Genomic DNA, 27,211 nt, shown 5'->3' with positions numbered 1-27,211 from the left:
TGGACTAGACAGAGCTGGTGGCAGCGTTCCTGTCCCACATTCTCGAATGGGAGTAGCAGCTCAGAGAGGTTCAGCCACCTCTTGATGTCTTGTCACACACAGCTGGGAAGTGGCAGAGCCGAGCCTGCAGCCTGATAGAGGCAAGGAGGAGGTGGGAATAATAGGACTGGCACCACCGGGCACTACGGGAAGCCTTTCACGTTGGTGGTCCTCGGAGCAATCCTATGAAGCCAGTGCTGTTACTATCCACTTTCTTTTCTTTTCTTTTTTTCTTTCTTTCTTTCCTTTTCTTTTCTTTTTCTTTTTTTTTTTTTTAAGTTTTTGCTGTAGGGTGTGTGCACTCAACAGAGGGAGGGGAGGGAGGGAGGGGGAGAGAGAGAGAGAGAGAGAGAGAAAGAGAGATAGTGAGAGGGAAAGTGAGAAATCCCTCCCTCTGGGCGTGGTCACACTGCAATCCCTTTTTCTCCATTCTCCTCCTGGGATTTTGGGCACTTATGCATGCGCACCCAGCATGAGTTTCAGGCTGCCAGATTCGGGACTTGAACCATGAATAGTCATGTCGGAGTCCAGTGCCTTTACCACGATGCCACCTGCTGGCCCCCACTATCCCCATTTTCCGGGTAGAGAGAGTGCAGCACAGCGAGGCAGTGGCAGAGATGGGAACCGGAAGCGGAACCTGCGCACCGAACCACCGCCCCAGACCTGTGGGTGGGCTTTTTGTGATGTTGAGCCCCGTTTGTGTTCAAATTTTCTTGACTTCCCCCCTATCTTCTTGAGAAGAAAGACATCTCAAATTTTGGAGAGTGGGATTGACTGCTTCCTTCCAGGATGCTAGAATCCGGCATGGCTGGGGGCTCCTGGCCCCCACCAGCTGAGAGGCGAGACCGGGGTGCTCTCGGCGGAAGGCTGGATTGCACTCTTTGGTCGAGCAGGAACAATTACTAATGACATTTAGAAAGAAATTAATGATGAGAAATGCAAGTTGGCATTTCAGGAGCACCAGTCAGCAGCCGTGCATCAACACCCACAGGAGCAGCGAGGGGTGGGGTGGGCACGCAGAGGAGAGGGAGGAGATGGCAGAAAATTAATTTTGCTGTGTCAATAATGAACGTGGCTCCATTCGCTCTGCTGCGGAAGTTTAGACGAAATCAAACATGGATGGCCTGGGGCTCGCCCAGGGCTGCAGTCAGGGTCACTTGTGGCTGGAATATGGGTGGGGGAAGGCAACACTTTCCATCTGGTGTCTCCTTGAGGTGGTACCAGTGGCCGGCAGGGGTGGAGGGTAGTAGAGGACAACAAGCGGGAAGGAGGTGACAGTCTTGGGACTGTGCCATTTGGTCTCAAACTCAAGTGCCTCATCCTACCAGCTGGGTGACTGAGCACAGTGCCTTGCCCTTCTGCCCCTCGGTTTCTCCATCAAGAAAATGGGGACAGCTGGGAGAGTAAAAATGACATATGAAGAACAGGTGGCCCAGTTTCTTGCACATAGTAGGAACTTAGTATATGAGTCCCAGACCCGGTGGCTTGAAAATCACGCCGGGCGTGTGTGCATGCATGCCCAAGATCCCAGGAGAGGAATGGAGGAGAAGGGATTGTGATGTGGTCATCTCCTCTGGGGAGTGATTTCTCATTTTCCCTCTCACTGTCTCTGTCTGTCTCTCTCCAGAGAGCGCACGCACCCTATGCGAAAACCTCAAAAAAAAAAAAAGGTGCACTTTTGTCATGAAGACATCTCTTATTCGGAATATCTCCTTTGTGTGTCATAGTTTAATTGGACGTATTTTTTGGTTCATTGTGATCCATTAAACATCGGAGCATTTTGTGCGCTTTGGGGTCACAGGATGAATAAAATATGGCAATGGTGGGAAGCACAGTGGAGGGTGAGGAGGAAGCAAGATGCTGAAATGGTCAGGGGCAGGGAGTGGGGTTCCCAGTGGGACAGGGGGCATGCCAACCCCTTTCCTTCTTTCAGATACACCCGTAATAATCCCACCCAGCCTCCCATCATATAGGGAAAAGTTACCGTCACTGTCACATTGGGCGTTTTTATAGAGCAGAGGGTGAAAAATCACAGCCCCTGGCCCTGGGGTGTGTGGAACCTTTAAGTAGTTGTCTAGATCTCAAAACAGGGAAGTTGCCCGTAGTTGTAATGGCTCCTATTCATCCAGTGCTTATTAAGCACTAGACATGGTTCTTAGCACTTTCATACATTCAGACATTCAGTCCTGGCACAGTTGCAGTGGCGCAAGCCATAGAAGTGCTGCTGTGAAGTGCTGGTGGCCATACGGGAGGTCTTGGGTTCGTCTCCCGGGTCTGCCTGAGTATACCGCATCTGTAATCGCGGCTGGTGCTGGCCAGGGGAGGACCATGGTGTGGAGACCCTGTTCAGCATCCCTGTTCAGGGTCCCTCTCCACCTCCCTCTCTCTTTCTCTGTCTCAGTAAGCAAATAAACTTAGAAAAATTCTATCCTCACAATAATAAGTTTCCCTATATTACTATGAAGATAACTAAGATAAGGAAACTGAGGGGTTAGCAGATGGTGTAGAGGTTACATCACTGGACTCCCACATGGCCATCGAGTCCTGGATCCCATGGCTTGAAAATCATGAAGATCCCAGGAAGAGAATGGAGGAGAAGGGATTCCGGTGTGGCCATCCCCCCTTGGCAGGGGTGAGAGGTGATTTCTCACTTTGCCTCTCACTGTCTCTGTCTCTCTAGTGATTGTAGGTGCCCGAAAGGCCAAAACCTCTAAAAAAAAAAAAAAAAAGGATCAGGGAACTGAGACACAGAGAAGGTAACTAACTCCCCAAGGCCACAGAGCTGGTCCTTGCTAGATGGAGGCCACCAGCCTCAGATCCTGTCTTCTTTGCCACCACACTAAATGACTGTACGTCTAGTCAGAGCTGGCGGGCTCTAGACAACAGTCCCATGTGGCGACTGTCAGCTGCTCCCTTGGGCATAAGGCTGTGCTTCCTGGTTCAACAAGCTCCTGTCTGGTTGACTTTACCTGGTCCGCTACCCACCTGAGTTTGTGGCCCCTGTTGGAACACTGCATAAACACTACCAGTTCATAAATATTATCTCATCAACGCCTCAACAACCTAGGGCTGCCATCTCGTCATTGTGAAGACTTGAGTGAGGTGGGAACCTGGGCGTTACAGCAGGAGACTGGCAGGGAGAGGTAGGGTGTCTTGCATTTGGGCTTCAGTATTCGAGCAGGAGAGACAAATGGAGCCCCTTACTACCCTGCTCACTGACAGGCACCCCCACACCCCTCAGGCCTGGCTGTTTGGTCTAGAGATATGGAAACGTTTTCTGACCCATTTCTACTTTCTTTCAAATTTTTGTTAGAAGGTCAACTTTCCTCTGCCCCTGTCCTGTGGCACCATCTTGATCTCCCCATGTTTGCTCCTGATGTGGTTACATAAAAAATAATGGGATCATTCTTTGTGTTTTTGAGTAGACAGTGATGGCAAAACCTTGCGGTTAGGGTTCAATATCTGCAGAGTATTTTACAAACTGTTGTCAAACCTTTTACGTATCTAACTTGGAGCCCATAGCAAGACCATGAGGTAGATAATATCAGCCCCGATTTTCAGGTGGCCAAATGAGTACTTAGAGAACTAAAGTGACTTACCTTGGGCCACAGAGATAGCAAGTGGCCAGGCAAGATTTGAACCCCAGTGCCCATTATCTTTTCACCAATCCAGCTACTCTCCTACCCTCATATTTTCCCTTGTACTCCTCTTTCTCCCAGCATTCGTTATCCATCCGTCCACTCATCCATTCATCCACTCATCCAGCATCGATCTGTCCATCAGTTCCTCATCCACCATTCATCTCTCCATCTCCCCAGCTACACATCCATTAGGTACTGAGTGAGAGCTACATAGTCACAACTACTCAGCTTTTATGACGCCTTCCTCACACACTCTTGTTTTTGTTTTTGCCGTAGAGCGCATGTGCTCACCAGAGAGTGGGAAAGTAAGAAATCATCCCCCAGGGATGGCCATGCTGCATATTTTTGTCCAATCTCCTTCAGAATTTTGAGTGCACACACACAACCAGTGTGCTTTTCTAGCTGCTGCTGGGTCCAGAACTCAAACCGTAGTCAGCTCTGTGGGAGTCCAGTGCCTTAACCACCATGCCACCTGCTGGGCCCCTTGTACACTCATATTTCTGGAGAGATTGTTGCTATAAGGTGCAGTCACTTGCTAGAGAGACAGAGAGAGACAGAAAGCACGAAATCATCCCCTAGGGGGGATGGCCATGCTGCAATCCCTTCTCCATTCTCCTCTCAGGATTTTGGGCACACATGCACATGCACCCAGCTTGAATTTTAAGCCACCGGGTCCAGGACTCGAACTGAAGTTGACTGTGGGAGTTCAGCAACGTAGCCATTATGCCCTCTGCTGGTTCCCCCCTACTCCATACACTCTTAATTCCACACTTAACTGTTACATATCTCTTTCTCCACTCTTAAGCTATATACTCACCTACACACACACACACACACACACACACACACACACACATACACATGCACACACTCACGTAAGCTGGGGGAGTGGCATAGATGAAGGTTGAGATGATTCTTGGTGTGCCTTCTAGGTTCCACCTGGTGCCTGGTGGTAGAAGGGGAGGCAGGGAACAGATCCACCTGGTCACTGGGGCAGGTGTCAGGCAATGACAAGGTGCCCACAGTTCGGTTGGAGGCTGAGTGCATGTAAGAGGGTACACAAGGTGTCTCTGGCTGTGCCTCAGCCCATCCCTGGGACCAGCTTCTGAGGAGAGGGCAGCCTAAGGAACTCTGCCTTTCTGGGTGGCGTTGTCACCCTTTGCCCTTCGCTCTGTGCCAAGCTGGACGCCCCTCTCTGGACTGGCACGGGTGCACACCTACGTGTTCTGCAAGAACCACCACGATCATAAAATGTAATCGGTCTCAGCTGGAGCTTTGTTCACTGGTGCATGCACGCAATTCATCACAGCAAATTAGGTCCAGCTTCAGAACTTCTGGCCCTGTAGCCTGGGGGTTTGTTGGCGAGGCGGCTGGGCTGTGTGCACTCCGGAAGCCATTTTTTTTGGGGGGGGGATGGTGACGGGCCATGTTTTCTGAGAAGGACCACCCCCAGAACAGCTGCCAGAACAGCACTTTATCTACGGGGGGTTCATTTTCTAGAAATGTTGAGGGTTCTGGGAAGTTTCCCTTCTAGCAAACATTTGGAAGACAGTAGAAATGGATAGGATCAAAGTTTCCATGTGTCATTTACAAACCCTAAAAGCCCTGGCTTAGTCCAGGGACCTGAACATATGTGTTCCGTATCATTAGTGACCGTGTGACCTAGATTTTTCAGCATATCCCTGATTTCCAGAATTCCATATCGCCATTAGCTCTCTGTCTTGATTGTTGGTTTGTGAATTATGATGGCTACATGGGGCTGACTTTTCTCATCCTGTGTCAGTGACGACTCTTTCAAATGGTAGAGGCCTACAAATAACAAAGTCCAGGGGAAAAATTCCCTCCCACGTTAGTTTCTTTCCAGTTGAGCAGACTCTTTGCTGGGTGCATGGCCCACCTTCCTGCTTCCCAGCCACAGCGCCAGAGAGAACACGGATGCTTCGCTCCAGCAGTGTTGGAAAACCCTGTCTCCGTCAACCCTCAGTCGCTGTCATCTTGACTTGTCGGTGGCCATGGGTGAGGCCTGCCCATGGCATAACTCAAAGGACAGAGCCCCAGTTCTGCTGGTTGCCTGAGGTCTGCGGGTCCTCCTCTGTCTGATGCTGGGAGCCACGTCATTGCCATAGCCATCCATGGGGCGTCACAGAGCGAACCCTTGTATTGGGTTGTCAGGAAAGTCATGAGACCTTTTCTTTTCTTTTTTTTAGAGGTTTTTGCTATAGGGCGCGTGTGCTCACCAGAAAGACAGAGAGACAGAAGCGAGAAATCACCCCCCCAGGAGGGATGGCCACACCGCAAGCCCTTCTCCATTCTCCTCTCGGGATCTTAGGCATGCATGCACACGCGCCCGGCATGAGTTTAAGCCACCAGATCTGAGACTCGAACCACAGTCTATTACGTGGGAGTCCAGCGACATAACCATTATGCCAACTGCTGGTCCCCATGACACCTTTTTGCATAGGAAAACAGAAAAATACATCCTAACTTTCCCAATGACCTAAAACATACAGAAGTGGAGAAGGTCTTGCAGCCAGTGCCAGCTAGTGGCGGGCAGGTGTGTGCTGTCCCCTGGACAGCATCCAAACCCAAAAGCAGGGATGTGAAGGTGACAGCCCAGGAACTGCCCTGAGCACTTCAGCTATCAGTAGAAAATGTCACACACACACACACGCACACATGCACATGCATGCACATACACCTTGCCATCTGTACCTACCCAGTTACCCTGTGACATCCTGCCCACTTTGGCTTTAATTGTGGTAAAATACACAGAACATAAATGTTACCATCTTAGCCAGGTTTTTTTTTGTTGTTTTTATTTACTTTTTTTTTTTTTTTAGAGAGGTTTTTGCTTTAGGGCCCTTGCACTTACCAGAGAGAGAGAGAGAGACAGAGATAGAGAGATATAGAGAGAAAGCAAGCAAGAAATCACCCCCCCCAAGGGGGACGGCTATGCTGCAATCCCTTCTCCTCCCAGGATCTTGGGCACGCGTGTACATGTGCCCAGCATGAGTTTCAAGTCGCTGAGTCCAAGACTTGAAGCATGGTTGGCCATGTGGGAGTCCAGTAACATAATTGCTATGCCATCTGCTGGCCCCTCTTAGCCGCGTTTATATGTACGGTTCAGGTGCATTAAGTACACACACCCATATGGCTGTGGGTCCATCACCACCATCCGTCTCCAGCGCTGTTTCATCTTTTCAGAGGAAACTGACTCCCTTAAACACTGATGTCCCATTCTCCTTCTCCAGCTGCCTGAAGCCACTATTCTACCTTCTGTCTCTATAAATTTTTAAAAGTTTTATTTATTTATTTCTTCCAAGAGAAAGAGGACACAAGAGCACCCACAATGGGGTCCTGACACTATAATCCACACCCTGCTCCAGCCAGCCCTGGCTCATGGGCGGCACGCATACTTGGTTACTCAGGAAGGTCTCCTGATGTGAACCCAGAACCTTCCCACATGGATCAACCTTGCAGAGCATGGTATTTTACTATACTGCTCCCCTCTGGCCTTGTCTCCAATTTTGACTACTCTAGGCAGCTCAGGTATAAGGAATCACACAGTATTTGTCCTCTGTGACTGGCTTATTTCAGCATGACTTCTTCATAGGAGTCCTCCCAGTCTGAAGAAAAACGTGTAATGTTCCCTGGAAGGGCAGGGGCAAAGGCCTGGGGCACAGAGAAGGGGCACCTGTGTTTCTTCCTGACCCTGGACAGGCTTGGCTTTGCTATAGTAGCTTACAGGCTGTCATTTCAGAACTAGTTGTGCGTTGTCACCACATTCAGGCCCTGAGCCGACACTCAGGGTACAGTGGAGAGCAGCGAGACGAGGTCCCTGCCTCGGGACACTGGTGGAGTGAGGGCAGTCGACAGTAGAGAGTGAACAACCAGGCCGTTGCAGGCTGAGGAACCTCAGCAGGTGCACAGCTAAACTGTGGGGATGGCCACTTATTGGTTGGGCAGTAAGGCCACTCCAAGGGGGTGGCATTGGATGAGGAGAGGCCCTGGGAAAACTGGGATGTTGGGGAACATTCTGGGCAGGGGCAAGAGCCACTGGGAGCGTTGAGTTAGGAAGAGGCTTGGGATGTGTGGGAAACCAGCAAAGATGGCTAAGGCCACGGGCCAGCAAGCACCAGGTCTCATGGGACCATCTGGGCTATGGTCAGGGGTCTCTGTTTATCCTGGGTGTGGTTGGAACACACTGGGTGTTCAAGCAGTGAACCACCCCAGTGACCTTGAGGAGGCACCAGACTGGGCTTCTCATGGCATTTTGTTATCTTGTCTTCCCTTTGCCAGAAAGGGGACTTGAGAGGGCTTATTTCAGCTAAAGTGCCCCTCGGCATTAACGGGTGGGGGGTCTTGGAGGGGCCCTGGCAATGGTGTGAGCACAGGGCAGTGAGCCTTGTACTGTGGGAGACAAAACACCAGAAAACAAGAACCAACCTCTGAAGCACTTTGCAGCAGTCCTTTGTCAGAGCAAGTACTGTGTGTGTGTACATGTGTGCACGCATGCACGTATGCATGGGATTGGGGGTGGTATCTGGGTGTGTGTGTGTGCATGGGGTTGGGGGTATTTGTGAGGATGTGTATGTGTACAGGATTTGGGGGTATCTGTGAGAGTGTGCATGCATGGGATTGAGAGGTATCTGAGGGTGTGTGTGCATGGGACTAGGGGTATTTGTGAGTATGTGTGTGCACAGGATTGGGGGTATCTGTGAGAGTGTGTGTGCATGGGATTGAGAGGTATCAGAGGGTGTGTGTGCATGGGATTGGGGGTATTTGCGAGTGTGTGTGTGTGTGTGTGTGCACAGGATTGGGGGTATCTGTGAGAGTGTGTGTGCATGGGATTGAGAGTTATCAGAGGGTGGGTGTGCATGGGATTGGGGGTGTCCATAAAATAAGATTTATTTTATTCATTCATTTATTTTAATTTGACCAGAGAAAGACAGACACAGAGAAAGAGGGAGAGGGAAAGTGAGAAAGCAAGCCACCAGGTCCAGGACTTGAACCCTGGTCAGCCATGTGGGAGTGTCCAGCACCTTAACCACAGCACCTGCTGGTCCCCAATCCAGGATCTTGAAGGGGGGATCTGTGGCAAACTGGTGCTGTCTCTGCGGGCAGTTCGAGAGCAGCCCCCGGGATAGCCACATGAGGCTCCTGCGTGACCCTAGGGAAGGTGGGAGCTGTCGTAGTCTCTCTGCACGTTCCTTGGTTTCCCAGGTTTGCTAGCACTGGGCATTTCCCAGAAACGCTCAGGCCAGCTGGGCAGGACGTGCTGGTGAGGAGACGTACCCAGAACGTGAGGAGAGTTCTGTCCCAACACAGCTTCGTTTTATACCCTTCATCCTCTTCCTTAACACTGAGCCATGCCAGGTCCCGCATGCCATTCCCCTGAGGGCGCTATGTGAGGATGGGGCTGTGTCCCTAACAGCACTGCTCCCCACCTCTGTCCCAGGCCTAGGCGTTTGTATCCTGAAGGATGGTCGTTGCATCTTGAGTCCTTCACACACACCAGGAGCCTTAAGCAGGTCCCATGGGCCAGAGTCAACCTGGGGACATGCTTTGGTATACCTATGCCGTGCTTTAAACATGGAGAAAAAATTTTTTTGTAATCTAGATTTCCAGTTTCCTTACACACCCAACAGTTCTGGCAGGTCCAGGCTCACCTCCCTACGAGACAGTCGTCAGTGGGGCAGATGAGAGCTGACCCTGTTCAGTGACACTTGGTTCCGGGGTCCCCATCATGGCTTACTGCTTTGCTCCTGGCCTGGACTGCTTTTGTTCCAAGCAAGAAGCTGACAATATCCTGGTCCCCTAAACTCAGGGGTCCCATCCGGACCCAGACCTGCAGCTCCATGTGATCAGAGGAGCCCCCACTGTGGCCGATTGCCCAGAATCCATCCATTCTCCTTTATTTACATTTGAACCATTTACTGGGAGTTTAGCACCCCCAAATAGGCCGCTTATGTGTTCCAAGACATTCCATGTACATGACCTTCTTTGACCCACACTGAGACCAGCAGCATGTGTATTTTGAAGTGGGACGAAAGACCCATGGGGACCCATCTACCTAATACTATTTTTTATTTTTTGAGTTGCCAGAGGGGGATCAGGGAGCAAGCACCCTCCAATGGGGTGTGGTCATACCATAATCCCTTCTCCATTTCTCTGTCCTGTTAGGATCTTGGGCACATATGCACCCAATGTGTTTGTCAAGCCACCAGGGCTGGGATTCGAACCACGGTCAGCCACATGGAATAGGGCTCCCTTAACCACTAGGTGACTGTGCCAGCCCCTGATGCCATTTTTAATGGAGTTTCATCACTTCCCTCTTGGACTCTCCTTGAGGTTTACAATGGGTTTTCTAGATGCGACTCATGGCCCTGGTGCTTCAGGTTGGAGTCGTACTTCAGGGGTCTGACTCCGCCTCTTTTGGGCAGGGGACCATGTGTTTATTCATATTTGAGATGAACTATCCCCAGAGGCCTGGCTCCAAGCAGGAGCTTGGCTGATGGGACTAGAACAACATCTCAGTGACTCCTGAGGTTACCAGGGCCAGTGCAGTGTCCCTACCTGGGAGAGGGGAGACAAAGTCCACAGAAGTGACCACCAGGCTCCTGGCGCATCCTTGCTGGAACTTGCGCTTCTCAGTCCTTAGTGCAGAGTCTGCTAAGTACCTATCCCCAGGGGCCTGGCCGCCAAGGATCCCACCCCTTTGGAGAAACAGCAACAGCAGCAGCAGCAGCCAAATTAGCTTGGGTCTCAGGGTCGGGCATGGGCTTTTTTTTTTTTTTCAAGTAGGGGCAAATCTTCAAGCAGTGCTGGCAGAATTTCATCTCCCTTTGCTTATGAACAGCACTGCTCCCCACCTCTGTCCCAGGCCTAGGCGTTTGTATCCTGAAGGATGGTCGTTGCATCTTGAGTCCTTCACACACACCAGGAGCCTTAAGCAGGTCCCATGGGCCAGAGTCAACCTGGGGACATGCTTTGGTATACCTATGCCGTGCTTTAAACATGGAGAAAAAATTTTTTTGTAATCTAGATTTCCAGTTTCCTTACACACCCAACAGTTCTGGCAGGTCCAGGCTCACCTCCCTACGAGACAGTCGTCAGTGGGGCAGATGAGAGCTGACCCTGTTCAGTGACACTTGGTTCCGGGGTCCCCATCATGGCTTACTGCTTTGCTCCTGGCCTGGACTGCTTTTGTTCCAAGCAAGAAGCTGACAATATCCTGGTCCCCTAAACTCAGGGGTCCCATCCGGACCCAGACCTGCAGCTCCATGTGATCAGAGGAGCCCCCACTGTGGCCGATTGCCCAGAATCCATCCATTCTCCTTTATTTACATTTGAACCATTTACTGGGAGTTTAGCACCCCCAAATAGGCCGCTTATGTGTTCCAAGACATTCCATGTACATGACCTTCTTTGACCCAAACTGAGACCAGCAGCATGTGTATTTTGAAGTGGGACGAAAGACCCATGGGGACCCATCTACCTAATACTATTTTTTATTTTTTGAGTTGCCAGAGGGGGATCAGGGAGCAAGCACCCTCCAATGGGGTGTGGTCATACCATAATCCCTTCTCCATTTCTCTGTCCTGTTAGGATCTTGGGCACATATGCACCCAATGTGTTTGTCAAGCCACCAGGGCTGGGATTCGAACCACGGTCAGCCACATGGAATAGGGCTCCCTTAACCACTAGGTGACTGTGCCAGCCCCTGATGCCATTTTTAATGGAGTTTCATCACTTCCCTCTTGGACTCTCCTTGAGGTTTACAATGGGTTTTCTAGATGCGACTCATGGCCCTGGTGCTTCAGGTTGGAGTCGTACTTCAGGGGTCTGACTCCGCCTCTTTTGGGCAGGGGACCATGTGTTTATTCATATTTGAGATGAACTATCCCCAGAGGCCTGGCTCCAAGCAGGAGCTTGGCTGATGGGACTAGAACAACATCTCAGTGACTCCTGAGGTTACCAGGGCCAGTGCAGTGTCCCTACCTGGGAGAGGGGAGACAAAGTCCACAGAAGTGACCACCAGGCTCCTGGCGCATCCTTGCTGGAACTTGCGCTTCTCAGTCCTTAGTGCAGAGTCTGCTAAGTACCTATCCCCAGGGGCCTGGCCGCCAAGGATCCCACCCCTTTGGAGAAACAGCAACAGCAGCAGCAGCAGCCAAATTAGCTTGGGTCTCAGGGTCGGGCATGGGCTTTTTTTTTTTTTTCAAGTAGGGGCAAATCTTCAAGCAGTGCTGGCAGAATTTCATCTCCCTTTGCTTATGAACAGCCACATGGCTCTTACTTTCCCTTGTGCGGCTGCTGTCTGAAGTCCCCCAGTTGCCTGTGACTCTGCACGCAGCAGACTGCCTGGGCCACCCGGTTCCCCTGGGGCTGTGGTCCCTCCGGGCAGGTATTCTTAGTTGTCTTGTTTTGTTGGGTGTCTCTGAATGGGAGCCTGTTTACGGGCTGGGTTCCTAATAGAAGGCTTGGTCCCCTCCTAATAATCTATTCTCTGGTGGATTTTATTTCCAAAGCACAGCAGTGTAGAACCTGATCCCTGGGGAGGTTCTGGGACTGAATTTTTTTTTTTTTTTTTTGTAACATTTCTCCAAAGTGTTCACATGAGGGAAGATGGAACTGAGGGTTGACCTGGACATCTGCTTTGGGCTTTTGTGTCCTGAAGGCCGCAGATGCTATGAGAGGGGGTTCAGAGAGGGCAAAGGGTACTCTCCTCCCTGCCTGGACTCCGTGGAGCATCCAGGAGAGCAACAGACACCTGGGCTAGTCGGCTTTTCTGCAGATGCCTCCAACAAAAGGCGTCTGGTTCTGAGGCTGTTTGGATACAGCACCTGTGTCACCCGGCTGGCTCTTAGGTCCTCGAATCTGCTCTAGCTCCTGGTTTTGCAAGAAAGCAGTAGCCCCCCAACACACACACACACACAAGCCAACCCCCCTTGCTCCCTGGAAGTTGGAATTTCCCTCTAGGCTAGGATTTCCGAATGAATTGAGGCTCTCGCTCTAGAGAGAGACAGCTTCCCTGGCTGAGCTTTGCGACGCTCACTTCCTGCTGCTCCGGAGTGGCAGACGACAGGCTGTCTCACTGTCTGGGAGGCAGGGACAGGAACACTTCACACACATCTCTCCACACACACGGAGGAGCTGCTGTGCTCCCTCTGCCTCCCAGGACACTGCAGGACTTTGTCCCAGGCCACTGGGCTCCCACCTTCACTCGGACACCGAGGACGACCGTCAAGTCCACACGGAGGCCTTGCCCTGCCCTCAGTGGAAATGGGGCAAACGCCGCCCCCTGGGAGGGGACCAGGGAGGAAGTGGGGTGCACTGCCCGTCATAGCCTAAGTCCCAGGGGGAGCAGTTCCATCACGGGGCAGGCATTTAGAGGGAACCTTGGCCATCACTCACTCCTAATTTTAATGACGTGCATTAGCTAAATTGTGTTCTGAGTATTCATTCAGCGCTGTTTATGGCGAGCTCTCGAGTGCGCTTACCGTTTGTCAGAAGTGCAAACTAGCGAACATACGAGCCTTTAAGACAGGCCATCTGTTCATCTTAGACCCTTGGACGATTGTCAAACGCTTCTAAAAATAAGCGCTCACAAGCAGAGAGGGGCTGCCCAGGTGATACTCACAGAAAGGGGAGGCAGTGCTGCCTGCGTTTATACCCTCCCCGGAGGAAAAGATGCGGCGCGCGAGTCCGGGAGGAGGATTTGAGAGGGAATGGGGGTGGGCCGAGGGAGGCGGAGAGCTCCAAGGCCTCACTCCTGTACTTTTTTGGCTGGAGGCATGCGTTCTCCCTGTGTCTTGCCTCTTGTGTCACTCCACAGCTCAAATACCTTCAATGGCTCCCCATGGCCCAGATTTAAGGGCAAGCTGCTGCGTTTGGCATCAAGGAGCCTCATCAATAAGGCCCTCCCCCCTTCCTTTCCAGGCTCATCTCCATGGCACATACCCTGTGCTTCTACTGAGCTGAATTATTCATTGTTCGCCGACACATGCCGCACTTTATTTCACAAGCAGAACAGGGCCGTGGCAAAGACTCTGTCCCACATACCGGCCGCCTAAGGGCACATCCCACCTGCATCACCGGCCCCTGACCTGACCCTGTCTGTGCCTCAGTTTTCACATCTGTAAGAGAGGGATAAAATAACTCATAGGGATGTCACAGGGCTTAGATGAGCTAAAGGAAGTGTTAAAGAGTGGGACCTGAGGGACCAGCAGATGGCGTAATGGTTCCATTGCTGGACTCCTATGTAGTCAACCATGGTTCGAATCCCATCCCGGTGGCTCAAAAACTCACACCAGGCACATGTGCGTGTGTGCCAGGATCCTGAGGAGAAACTGGAGGAGAAGGGACTGCAGCATGGCCATCCCCCTTGGGGGGTGATTTCTCACTTTCTGTCTCTCCATCTCTCTTTGCCTTTCTGGCAAGCACACACATCCAATAGCAAAAAGAAGAAGAAAACAACGACTGGGGCCTGGCACGCGGTGAGCACAGGATGAGCCTTAGGAATGATCATTACCCATGTTGCTCACACCTCTACGCAGTGGCCTGAGTGGTTTATCTCTTACTGTACAGGGACATGCATGCATGTATGCACGCACGTGCACACACACACACACAGTGCAATGCCTAACCCATGCTGTGCCTGAATGGCAACAGAAGGCCAGCTTTGTCCCTAAGCGTCTTCCAGTCAGAAGTCCTCTCTCCATTGTCCATATTGTCTCACGCGTCCATAGGCCATAACTTGTCTCTCTCTGTCTTTGGCCCACTGCATTGGGCCAGGCTGTTCATTAAATGAGCAAACAACAGAGCCCTACTACACCCTTAGTTAGCTCAACTGTGACTGCAGTCCAGCCTGAAGGATCTACCTTTTCCCCTGCGAACAGAATCACTCCATGGTTAAGGCAGGTTCTCAGACTTGGTTACTGCTCCTGGGACCACTCGTAAAGTCAGCCTCGCGAGAACCATCAAAGCTGCAGCCCACCAGGGAGTGACTAGGGGTGGGCAGTGGGGGGAAGGGGATCGGCCTAACTGAGCACCCAAGGAGGGTGATGTGTGGGTCAAGGTGAAGGCTGGGGCCTTCTGCAGGTAGAACAGCGGGGTGATGGGATGGTCTGCGTGTGGAGTGAGGTGTAAATGTTCCTGTGCCCTTCATCTGCCATCGGAACTCGGGGGTCAGAGCCAGAGCTTGGCCTCTGGGACTTCTCTTTCTGTCTGTGAGTCCAGCTACCCCAGCCCTCAGCATGGAACTGTGAGTTCTTCAAGGCAGAGGCCTGAGCTGTTCCACCTGCCTATGCCCTGTGCCCAGCTGGGGCCTGGCAGACAGAAGCTCATTCATGAACATCTGTGAACTGATGAAGGAATGCATGAGTACATGAGTGAATAAAGGAGTGCACCCCTCTGTCCTCCCCCAGGGGGTCTCGTTGAGACCCCACCTTGCCAGCTAACCCTCCTGCTCCTGCAGGGTTGGGAGGGCCGGTGAGCGGTGATCTGTGAGTCTGGAGATTCTAGGCAGAAGGCTAGCAAGGAGGGGGAACGAGGCGGGACCTTATCAAATGCCCACTGCTCTGAGGCAGGCCATCCAGGTCTCAGCCATCTGAGGAGCAGTCCGGAGGCCGCCCCAGCCCTGAGGGCTGATCCAGTAGACCTCTGGAGGCCCCCACCCTAAGTAAGCATGAGCCGGGTTTGGTTTGGGGGTGCCAGCAGGAAGGAGCCAGTCGCTCCATCTCAGAGCAGCCTGTCTGGTCAGGAGACCATCATTGTCATCCATTACTGAGACCCATGGACCCCCTTGCTCTCTGCTGGGGTTGGGGTGAGACAGTATCCGTTATCTCCTGAATCTCGGGTGGTATCTTGGGGAGAGGGCTGTATCCCAAAACCCAGGGGCCAGGGAGCTTGCTCGGAAGTGGCAGGGCCAGGATTTGAACCCAGGACTCAGCCCACTAAGGCTCATTGCATGTCTTGCAGTCACCAGAGTCGTGGCTAGCACCAGTGGGGCACTTGCTAAGGGCCAGGTGAGGGGCGGGGACTGTATGGGTGTTTTGTCATCCGAGCAGCTGGAGCACAGGCACAACTAATAATGGCACCAAGTGGCGTGCTGGTGGAGAAACGTGCTCCCACCCATGTCCGTGCATCCCAGCGTGTGCTCAAAGCCCTTGTTGCTCCTGTCGCCCATGCGTGAGCAGCTCCTTTCTCCTGACACGCACTGAGTGGGTGTCAAAGGAGGATGCAAAGGGTCCCAGATGGGGGGACCACGGAGTGGGCCAAGACCCCGAGAAGGGGCTCCGGGCTGCAGAGTAGGGTAGAGGGGGACCCACGGGTGTTCTGACCATGCTGTGAGACATGGGGGTGGGCTGAGTTGGGGCTACCTGCTGGGGCTGGCCGAGCCAGAACTGGACCCAACTGAAGCCCCAGTTGGTCCGCTCAAGTGCAGATCGGTGCTTTGGAAGGGGCAGTCCAGCCACCAGGCTCCAGACCCCTGGCCACTCCCTGTGTGCCCAGAACATTACCTGGGCTGGTTTAGGATCAGAATCGTTTTCTTGCCGAACTGCCAGCAATGAGCATAGTGTCACCCAGCAGGGATTCAATAAAGACTCGTCAAATGAGTAAGTGAATGAATGCACGACCTAGTGAGTGAATGCTGGCCGCCCTTCCCGTGAGAGGCCGAGGGCCAACTCCTCCGGACCCTGCTAAACCTGGTCCCCAACACGGCCTGCATGCAGATTCCTGTGCGTGCTCCAGCCCACCGCCTCGTCCATCACTGACTTTACCCCTGGGCGGATGGCCTTGTGGCAGGCAGAGGCTCCTGAAACAGGCTGTACCCGAATCCTCATCCGCACAGCCTGGTGGATGGATAGAGGCCGGAAACCACTGCCACTCACCCCCTCCCGCTCTGCTGTTTTATTTTTCTCACCTGCTTCTCTGCCCTACACCTGTGTCTCCCTGGCAGGCAGAGAGGTCCGCGTGGATGCCAGGCCGCCCACCTAGGCACTTCCCAGCCCTTCCCCAGCCCCTGCCCCCGCCCCCACCCCAGCCTTTATGGTGCTGGGCCGTGTCATCTGCGGGTCGGTAGCATCTTTAAAAAACGATTTGCTTCCTTCTCTGAAGGGGCTAAATATAGCGCAGCCATAAACAGAGAAATAGACATTAAGCCAGAATGCCCTTGTGAGATCCGCGCTGAGTGGAAGGAACTCTTTAAGAAGGTTTGATGAAGCTCCCTCTGCCCCTCAAACCGTAGCTCCTAGCCATGGGGAAAGGAGCATGGATTCTTTTAGGGTTATTGAACTGCTGGCAGAGGCTCGACCAAAGCCGCTTAGCACGCAGGTGCTGGGTGATTGGTGAGTCCCAGTGACAGGGATCCCCATCATCCCTTCCAGCCTTCGAGAGACTGCCTCGGCCTGCAGAGGAGCCAGTGACCATCTTGGCTAAGCACCTGGGCTCCTTGGCACCCTCTCCCCCCGACACACACACACACACATTCATTTACTGAGTGGCCCTGACCATCTGCACCATGAATCTCACAAATGTGTGGGTGTGAGTTTCACTCCTCTACATCAGGCACCTCGAGGGGTGGGCCCAGCTGGAGTCTTCCCCACTCCTCATGTGCTCCGTCCAGAGCAGAGCATTCAGCAGATGCTTAATAACGCAGTGCACAGGGCCAGCAGGTGGCATGGTGACTGGGGCGACTCCCACATAGCCAATCATGGTTCAAGACCCAGACCTGGCGGTTTGTTTTCTCACTTTTCCTCTCTGTCTCTCTCTCTCTGTTAAGTACATGTGCCCTATAACAAACTTGAAAATAATAATAACAACAACGATAATAAATAAATAAATAAAAATGTTTAAAAAAATAAAAAAGTAACACAATGCAGAATGAATTCTGGTGCCCAGTCCCCTTGGGTCTTCATGTTTCAACATTTCCATTTACTGGGAGCTTTTGTTTCTGTAATAAAACTAAAGGAAAGGAGGGGCCAACAGGTGGCAAAGAAGTTAAGGTTTTGGACTCACACATGACTGACTGTGGTTCAAATCTCAGACCCAGCAGCTTGAAACTCACACTGGGGGCATGTGCATGCATACCCAAAATTCCAAGAGGAAAATGATTTCTTTCTCTCTCTCTCTCTCTTTCTTTCTCTCTCTCTCCTCTCCCCACCCCTCACCTCCAGCAAGCACATGTACCCTATAGCAAAATAATTTCTCTAAAATAAATGAATGAATAAATAAAACTACGAGGCCAGCAGGTTACATAATGCTTATGTCGCTGGACTCCTACGTAGTCGACTGTGGTTTGAGTCCCAGACCCGGTGACTTAAAACTCACACTGGGCGTGTGTGTGTGTGTGTGTGTGTGTGCGCGCACGCTCAAAATCCCAAGGGGAGAACCGAGGAGAAGGGATTGCAGCGAGGTCATTTCCCCCTATGGGGTGATTTCTTGCTTTCTGTCTGTCTCTTCGGGGAATGCATGCACCCCATAGCAAAAACCTCTCTCTATAAATAAATAAATAAATAAATAAATAAATAAATAAATAAATAAATAAATCTATCTATCTATCTATCTATCTATCTAAAGGAAAGGAAATTTTTACCTTTCCATCTCTGAGTCCCCTTTGAGGAAGTTCTTTCTTAAGTCTAACCTAAGAACCACCTGCTGCTGCCCCTTAAGTGAGCTGGTCCCACTGTTGTTTTCACCTGAGAAGTGACATTTATTCTCACATTTTCCTAACCAGGTCCCCAATGCCCCATGGGATTTTTATACCAGCAGCTCCCCAGAAGTGAGCCAGTGTGAACCAAGTCCATGTTCTTGGCACCCTTGCAAGAAGCTGCTTCATTACCCAGAGGTCCTCAGACACCCTCTTTCCCCATCGTGGTGGTGGGTGGTCTTTGAAGGTTTTGCAGAGATCGAGCATCACCTTGGGTTTGCTGCTGCGTGGAATAAAGTCCACGTTCGCCTATATCCTGCCCCTGCCTTTACTCATTTACTTGTCCTCCATCGATTCATTCACAAACACGTACTGAGTGGTGACTGTGCCTGGCCCTGGGAACCGTAATTTGAGGGCAGGAGAAGAGCTGGACATGTCTACTTCCTAATGTCCTTCTCTTCCTCCTTCCCAGCCTCCCACGACTATAGAAGGACCTGCCCACACTCAGATAGCAGGGGCCTCTGATTGACTGTTAGCCAGGTGGAGAAAAAAAAACGAGAACCCCAAGTTGTTCCTGGGCCACCATACCTGCCAGGCCACGGTGGGGCATTGGAGACCTGGGGGCCCTGTCAGGACAGTGCATGCCCTGTCTGCAGCTCAGCAGAGGCCGCAGCTTGCCCAGAGATGGGCACAGATGTGTGGGAGGGGAGCCAGAGGTGCCGGGAGGGGCTGCAGCTAGGGGAGGCAGTCTGTGTGCCTGGAGGACTCTGAGGGCCATTGAGTTGGAGGGAGGAGAGGAGGCGGGAACTGGCTGGTAAAGGCTTGGAGCTAGGAGGATGGTTTGTGAACCGGGTGGGTTCGGCTCCCTGCAGGACTGGCTGGCTGTCCTTGCACAAGTACAGGGAGAGGTGCCTTGGCTGGAGGGTGGGGGTTCCCATGGAAACCACCCGCATCCCATCTGTGGCCTCAGCCCACCTGCCTTGTGCCTCTGGGTCCTTGACACCCCCCACCAGGTGGGGACTGCCAGGCCACACTGGCAGTGAGTGTTTGTGTCTGGTGCAGAGCACCGTGGCTGTGGACTGGGGTGCCCACTGGGGTGCAGGACCCTGGGACGCCTGCCTTTTCTCTCATGGATGCCAGTTGTCTTATCACCCCCTCGACCTTCCTAGCTAGGTGACTTTGAGTTGGTAATTCAGTCTCCCTGGGCCTCGATGTCCTCATCTTACCACGTCACCCTGGTAAGGCTGTGTGAGGATTAAAGGAGCTATGTCCGCAAGAGCACCCAGCACAGGGGGCTGCCAAACACCAGCCTGCACCCAAGGCTACGAAAGGAGGTCGGCAGCCGTTGGTGCTCAAGCTGCCGTGTTAGCGGGCATCTGCCGCGTGAGGATGGGGCGCTGGGGCTGCAATCCTGCTCCTGGCTGTGAGCTTGCTGGAGGGCCCGGTGACATCACCGCAGAGGGCTGCAGCAGTGACTACAGGACAAAGGGGCTGCCATGGGGGCCCGTGTCAGGCGATTGGTGTGTGGTTCCATCTCGGTCCGGGGCCCCAGGCCTCCAGGCAAAGCTTCAGGCATCCTCTGATCGCCCTTGCAGCCAGGCTTGGAGCCCAGGAGAGATGTGGCACCTCTCCTGACCCCTGGTGGTCAGTGGCAAGGCTGCAGGCTGCTGCTCCTAGCCAGCAAGGAGTCACTGGTGGGGCAGGATGGGGAACCCAGCTGGGAATGCAGGGGCCCCACAGAAAAGCTGCTCCCTAGGGTCAGGCATCTTACTTCACCCCAAACAGGGCTACTCTGCCCCTGGTGGACTTTGTTTCCTTTCTCCGGGTGTCATGAGGTGGAGCACCACCTGAGGCTTTGATGAAACTGGGCTCCATTTGGAACATGGGCAGAAAAGAAACAAAAAGACTGTGGGCTCTTCCAGGCCAAATCCCACCCCCAGCCCCAGGCCGCTGGCTCCTCTGAAAACAGATCAACTCCGCTGGCCCGCTCCGGCTGGCAAGAAGGAAGAAATGCCTGGGCTGTGGAGAGAGGAAAGCATTTGGCCACAGGGCCCCACCTGGGCCCTGGATCCCAGGTGGATTTGGCCAGACTGCCCAATATCCCTCTCTTCTGGCCCGAGCAGCATCATGTGACCAAGTGGGCAAGCTCTCAGAACTGAGGGGCACAGGCTCCTCGCAGTGCCCTCCCTGCCAGGTGACCCGTCCCCTGCCTCGGCCGCAGGCACCACGGCCGCCCACTGCCTCAGCACGTCTGTGCCCACTCGGGTGTTTCTTGGCCGGAGAGCTGCACGGCACATCTGCTGTCTCCCCCTGCTAGGCTCCGAGCAGCTACAGGGAAGACGGCGCGGGGGATGTGGGGGGCAGCCTGCAGGCGATCTGAGCTGTAGCTTCCTCCCCTTGTTAGAGTCACAGGGAGCTGGAGAGGTGAAAAGGGCTGTTTTTCATTCCTGCCACCTCTCAGCATTCCCCCTTTCCCTCCACATAGCCAGTCCCTGTGGCAAGACCTGACATGGTCTCTCTCTCTCGCGCGCGCACACACGCACACACACGTGCATGCACACGCACGATTTATGGGGAGCCCAGGTTGGCAGCAACAGGAACCGATCCCCAAGCCCCAAATCAACGTGGAGTCTTGGCAGCTGCGTCCCCCGAGCACTTTTTCCTTGTTGCATTTTGTTTTGTAATAATCGAGCCGCTTTTCTGCGGCTCTCGGCGTCAATGCACCGAGTGGGAGGGGCCGGGCGTGCTCGCCATTCTTCTGCCCTCATGCGTGTCTCCTTTCTTCGCCTTTGCAGAACCACACGATGAGCCAGCACGCACAGTGAGGGACCGCGCGACAGGACACCTCTCCGCAGAAGGCTTGCCGGAGACGCCGTGGGGAGGGCCATTTGAACATTACATCCAATCAAAGTGTCATTTGCAACCCAGATGTAAAACTCTAATGATTTGGCCATGAGGCGCTGCTATTATAAGCAGCTGGAAATGAATATTAATGGCAGAGATTAAAAGTATTCCATGCTCAGTATTTTTTATTGTCCCTGCTACAGCTAGTGTGCTTTTAGAGTTTCCGCCGCAGACTACATTTCTAGAGTTAGAGAAACCCGCTTTTTGAGGCTATTGTCCTTTGTTCCTTCATGTATTATATTGATAGTTTTTAAAAAAAAGGATTAGTGTGATTTTTTTTTCTTTGCTTCTTTTATTTTTCTTTCTTGTTTTTCTCCCCCCCCCCTTTGGTTAACTACTTTTTAATTGCAATTCTAGGTAATTGTGCATTGTGATGTGATTGCTTGGCTATTGTCTGAATATTTCCTTTTAATTTTTTAATTAAAGACTAATGCTTTGATTGGATTTGCCAGTTCACCGGACAGTGATTAAAACTATGTAATGAATATCATCGGTTTCAGTGCAATTGGATGGTCTGCTTTTAAATGTGACTTAATCTGACTGCAGTAACTAGTACAGTTCAATAAAGGGAATCCGTGCGATTAGCCTCCGGCTGCCTGGTTGACTCCTCCCCAGCCCGGGGCCACGTGGGGGCTGTCCTCACCTACGGGTGTGTTCCTGGGCTTGCACGAGGCCACAGGACCGGCACACAATAGACCCTGCTTTTCTCAGGAAAGAAGCAGCACAGGGACCTAATGCATGCAGACCCGGTGAGCTGGCAGTGCTCACAGAAGCCAGAGCAGAAAGAACCCCCTGCAGACCAAACCCTCTGACCTTCCTGTTCCTGAATGAGGAAACTGAGGCAGGTGGGTGACCCATGCCCATCCACCCATGTTCCCTTGCTTTTGCCCTCCAGGAAGGCATTTCCTGTGTGCCGAACACCCGAGCCATCATTAACCCTTACCTTGCCAGGCTTCAGCTGGAATTTGGGTTCTCACTGTGGCAGATGCATGAGGAAGTGTCGGCAGAGTGGAACCAGGCAGTTAGCAGCAGGATCCCAGTCGCAGAGATCACTGGGATGCAGAAGCAGGGGCCAGGACTAGAGTAAGCAAACAGGTTCCTGGGGTGCAAACCTTCACAGGGCCGACACTCACTCCCCAGGGTCCACCGGTACCTGTACACCCCGAGAATGGGTGTACCCTTGTCTTTTGCAACCTCAGGGGCTCGTCGGCCTCACTTTCTCCTGGCCCTGTGGTGTCCCAGGGCCCACCCAGCAGCCTTGGTCTCCTGGCCATCATTCATTTCACATCCCACACTTAGGCCATGCTGGCACTCGGCTAACTGACCAATCAGAGGCCAGAACCTGCATGGGGAAGCCCTTCCTTGCTAACTTTTCACAAGGGGCAAGGAAATTGGTTACTACCCTCTGCAGAGCAGAAATGAAGCAGGCAGACAGATTGCACCTAATTAGAATGTAATACTAAGTCACGGGCGTGGAGTTTGGAGCAATTATACCCATCATCTTCTAGAAGATTCCCATGTCAAGGGGCTTTGGATGACCTGTAAGAGTTCTCTTTTCTGCTGCCTTATGTAATGTTCTCATATAGATGGGGCTTTCTGTTTCTCCAAATACATTTCACACCTGTGGACCACAGAGCAGACCCTTGCTAGTATAGGGCTCTTGCCTTCCGGAAACAAAGACAGCGAACCCCTGTTTTCAGCCTTCTGGAGACTTGGGAATTTCGGGGAAGACCTTAGAGTAGGCATCAGTGTGCCCAGCCATAGGCCAAAGCTAAGCTAAGACAGGAGCTGGGTTAGGCTGCTCTGTGTCCCCAGCCAGGCCTGCCTTTCAGACAGTGCTAAGATTGCCAATGGGACCTGTATGTCTCTGGTTGGTCACACCACTGTCTCAGGGCCCTCACCAGCTCCGGATTTATCCCCAACCCCGTGGAGCCCAGGTGAGCCCTTAGTAAGTACCAATAGAAGATTTGATTTGACGGTTGGTGGCGTAGGGCTAAATTAGTCACTGCCCCCATTAAAAATACAGCGGGGGGTTTAAGAGCTTTTCACGCCGTGTGGGAATCAGCAGCGGAGCCGGCTGATGCCTTGGGTAAGGAAAGAGGCGGCCTAGGGGACTGCGAGGTAATGAGGTTTATGGCAGTGACAAGGCAGCCAGGGAACCCCACCGGCTCCCCCCTCGCCCCGGCCCCATTGTTCTCTGGCTGGCTGTGCCCCCATCGCTTCAGCTGAGAGCCCCTCATGACTTGGTGCAGGGAGGGGACTGGTAGTGGGGACACTGGGGCCCTCCCTGGGACCATCAGGATTGAGGGGTTATAAACCCATGCTTTGGGGACCCCCTACTCTTGTCCAGTCACATGATTTGGAATCGGGATGAGCCGACTTATCTCAGCTCCAAGGGACCTCAGGGGGCACCAGAGGCTTATGGGAAAGGACAACCACAGGGCTGAGGACAGAGAAAGGCCTGCATGAGGGGTGGTGGTCGATGCGAGGGCCATGAGGTCAGGCCTCTCACCTGGGAGGGGACCCCTATTCGTCTGGAGGGTACTATGGAAGCGAATACTTTGGATTTGACTTTGGGGTGTGGGTGAGGTGACAGGTAGCCAGTCATTGTTGCTGTTTGGATATGCAAATTGTCAGTTTCCTGTGGTTCTTGTGGGTGGAGGAATTCTACCCAGGCTGAGCAATGGGCCCAAGGAGCCTTGGGTCACAAGTCCCTGTCATTGGGTTCCTGCCCAGAGCTTCCAGAAGCAGGTGGGTCAGGGTTTTGATCTCAGTGGAGCTGCCTTGGGAAGAATCTTCTCAAGTTCTCCCAGCCACAGAGAATGCCCGCAGTGTGTCTATACTGAACTCTCCACCTGTTTTCCTTCCTCCTCATCTAAAGTGTGAGTTCTCTAGGGTGGGAGCTGCACCCCCAAGTGCTCAGTCAATAGGATCAAAGCTTCAATCCATTTGTTCAGCCCTTCACCCACCCAGCAGTGTTCCCCAAGGTGCTCCCATGTGCCAGGCGCTGCCCAAGGGGCTGGGGATAAAGAGGTGAGCGGGTGGATGTGTCCCTGCCCTCCTGAGCTCAGTCACATGACAGCCATCTCACAAGCAAGCAGATCAATAGGTCCACGGCGACACACCGTCACAAGTGTAATGATGGAGAGAACCAGCTCTGGGAGTGCTTCCCGAGGGGACCCGTGCATCAGGTACAGGGAGGCCTTGCCATGGAAGAGACTTAGACCTGAAGCACGACAGGAGCTGGGCAGGAAACAAGCGGCAGGAAAGGCACAGCAAATGCAAAATCTCTGAGTTAGAAATAACCGTGAGTATCCTTAGAGAACTTCAGTCGTAGTGGGCCACTGTAGGTGGCTTAAAACAAGATCAGAAGGGGCCAGAAGATGGCCGAGCAGTTAGTTTGCTGGACTCCCACATGACCAACTGGGGTTCAAGTCCCAGACCTGGTAGCTTGAAAAATCACGCTGGGTGGGACCAGCAGATGGTGTAATGGATATGTCGCTGGACTCCCACATGGCCGACCGTGGTTTAAATCCTGAACCCAGTGACTTAAAACTCATTCTGGGTGTGTGTGCCCAAAACCCTAAGAGGAGAAGGAATTGTGGTATGGCAGTCACCCTGGGGGGCATGATTTCTTGCTTTTTGTCTCTCTGTCTCTCTTGTGAGCGCACACGCCCTATGGCAAAAATCTCTCTCAAAAAACAATACAAGAAGAAAATCACGCTGGGCATATATGTGTGCCCAAGATCCCAGGAACAGAATGGAGAAGGTATTGCGAGTGGCCATTCCCCCCTGAAAAGTGATTTCTCACTTTCCTTCTCACTATTTCTGTCTCTGTCTCTTTCTCTGGTGAGTACACATGCCTCAAGGCAAAAACCTCTTACAAATCGAACAAAACAAGCTCAGAGAAGTTCGGTCTCATTCAAGATTACACAATTCAAGAAAGATAGACTTGGGGCTATGCTTTGGGAGTCCTGCCTTCTAGTGTTGGGTGTCTGACTCCATTGTTTTTATTATAAAAATCTTGATGATGATAATAAATATAATAAAATGGCAGCATGCTGTGTAGGAGAGACTCCTAATTCTCCCTTTCCTCAATCAAGGAACATTTTTAGCTGAACACACCTTTGACAAAAGGCAGAGACACATTACTTATCCTAGCCTTCTTATAAGTTAGGTATGGCCATATTACTATTGGTGGCTGTATGAGCCCTATTGACGGGTGTATAAATGGAGGAAAAGATTAAGGATTGTTGATAAAGAGAAGTAATTAGTTTATTTCTTCTCCCCTTCTGATGACTGGAATAGGGATGCAATAGCTAGAGCTCCGGAAGCAATTTTGAATCATGAGGTAACTTGATTGCCCCAGCAATCACTCGGTTTCTGATTCTTTCCTGTCACAGCGCCATGCGTTGTTATGTATTTATTGGCATGAAATGGAACTTGCCTTTGGAGAAAAGAGACACTTCAAAAGAATTTTTCTTCCAAATACTTGTTACATATCCAGTCTTTCTCCCCAATTAGGTAAGGTTCTTTGATAATAAGAATTCTAACAGTACATGGCACAAAGTCTATCATTAGGCATATAAACACTTTAATATCCATCTATCTCTGGAGTTGTGTATCATTCAGGACAGGCTAGGTTATAGCATGGTAACAAAAAGGCCCAAATTCTCAGAGGCTTGATATGTTAACAAGCAAATTCTCAGGGCCACCATTTTTATCATTTGTTGATTTTGTTTCACTTAGGCTTGCCAGAAAAGTGACCGAGGATTACACATCCTGCACAGCACTCTCGATGTCAGAGAGTAGGAGAAAACTCGCAACACTTAGCAAAGGTCGAATATTTAAAAGTCTATTTTATTCGGTCTTTCTCCAGAAGCACCAAGTAGCTTCCAGCTTGCCCTGTTTGCCTCTGGCTGCTTCTTCCTTTTATACCTTTGCTTGTGTTGCTTCCTCTTGCCGGAAGGCCCTGCTCTTCATTCTTACCCAAATAACTGCTACTTTTGGATTCAGGCTCATTGTCTAATTCTTGGGACCAAGACAAGGGTAAGGTCAGTAAAGCACTCACTTCAGGAGAAAAGTTTAAGGTGGCATCAAGAAGTTCAGTAATTAAAATAATTTTAAAAAATCAAGTTGTCAAACTATAGCCTGTTTTTGACAAAGTGGTATTGAAACCAGGGCTAGGATTAGGGTGAGGCAAATGAGGCAGGTGGGTGCAAATTCAGCATTGACTCTTGTCTTTACAAAAAATAGTTTGTTGATGATTCTTTTTGAATTAATTTTGATTTTGAAAAACATTGCATAAAAGTCTTAATTTGGGTATATTTTTGGTATTCACATTAAGTTATGTGCCCAAAGCAAATGCCTCACTCATTTTACCCTAGTCTTGGCATAGTTCATCCCCTGGGCAACCTCTGGCCCTCTCTCCCCAATTGGGTAAGATTCTTTGATAATAAGAACATCTAGTCTTGGGACCAGCAGGTGGTGTGGTGGTTAAGGGTGCTGGACACTCCCACATGGCCGACCACGGTAAGAGTCCCAGACCTGGTGGCTTGCTTTCTCACTTTCCCTCTTTCTCTCTCTGTGTCTCTCTGGTCAAATTAAAATGAATGCATGAATAAATAAATTAATTAATTAAAAAAAGAACATCTAATCTTAACAAAAATGTGAAAGTGAGATAACACTAAACATTCAGTTTGTGTCTGGCATTATTCTAAGAGTTCATTTAACCCACCGGGCAACACTGTCACGTGGACCTTGCGGTCCCTTTTAACAGATGAGGAAACTCGGGCAGAGACAGGCTAAGGAACTCGCCCTCCGATTTAATGCTTCTCTCCCAGGCCATCCGACGCCAGAAGCCTATTCTCAGCGCCTAGAAGCACTTCGGCAGAGCGCATACGAAATGGCGAGCTCCCGATATCGCTAGGGCTGGTCTAGGTGTTGGACCGCGGGCTCTGCCTTTGCCTGGAAA

The 27,211-nt window shown here is 51.7% G+C and overlaps 1 protein-coding gene across 3 annotated transcripts in view; it reads left to right on the top strand.

Moving 5' to 3' along the window:
- Window positions 1-21,811, top strand: part of ZNF423 (zinc finger protein 423) — a 346,310-nt gene extending 324,499 nt beyond the window's left edge. For all 3 annotated transcript variants that reach the window (XM_006154781.3, XM_027774304.1, XM_006154779.1), the window contains one exon: window positions 21,129-21,811. In XM_006154781.3, coding sequence (XP_006154843.1) covers window positions 21,129-21,158 — 30 coding nt within the window. In that variant the 3' untranslated portion in view covers window positions 21,159-21,811. The remainder of the gene's footprint in view (window positions 1-21,128) is intronic.
- Window positions 21,812-27,211: the final 5,400 nt, after the last annotated feature.

The sequence above is a fragment of the Tupaia chinensis genome, unplaced genomic scaffold (assembly GCF_000334495.1).
Source record: "Tupaia chinensis unplaced genomic scaffold, TupChi_1.0 Scaffold000422_1, whole genome shotgun sequence".
In the NCBI taxonomy this organism is placed as follows: domain Eukaryota; kingdom Metazoa; phylum Chordata; class Mammalia; order Scandentia; family Tupaiidae; genus Tupaia; species Tupaia belangeri.
This window is presented reverse-complemented; position numbering and strand designations above follow the sequence as displayed.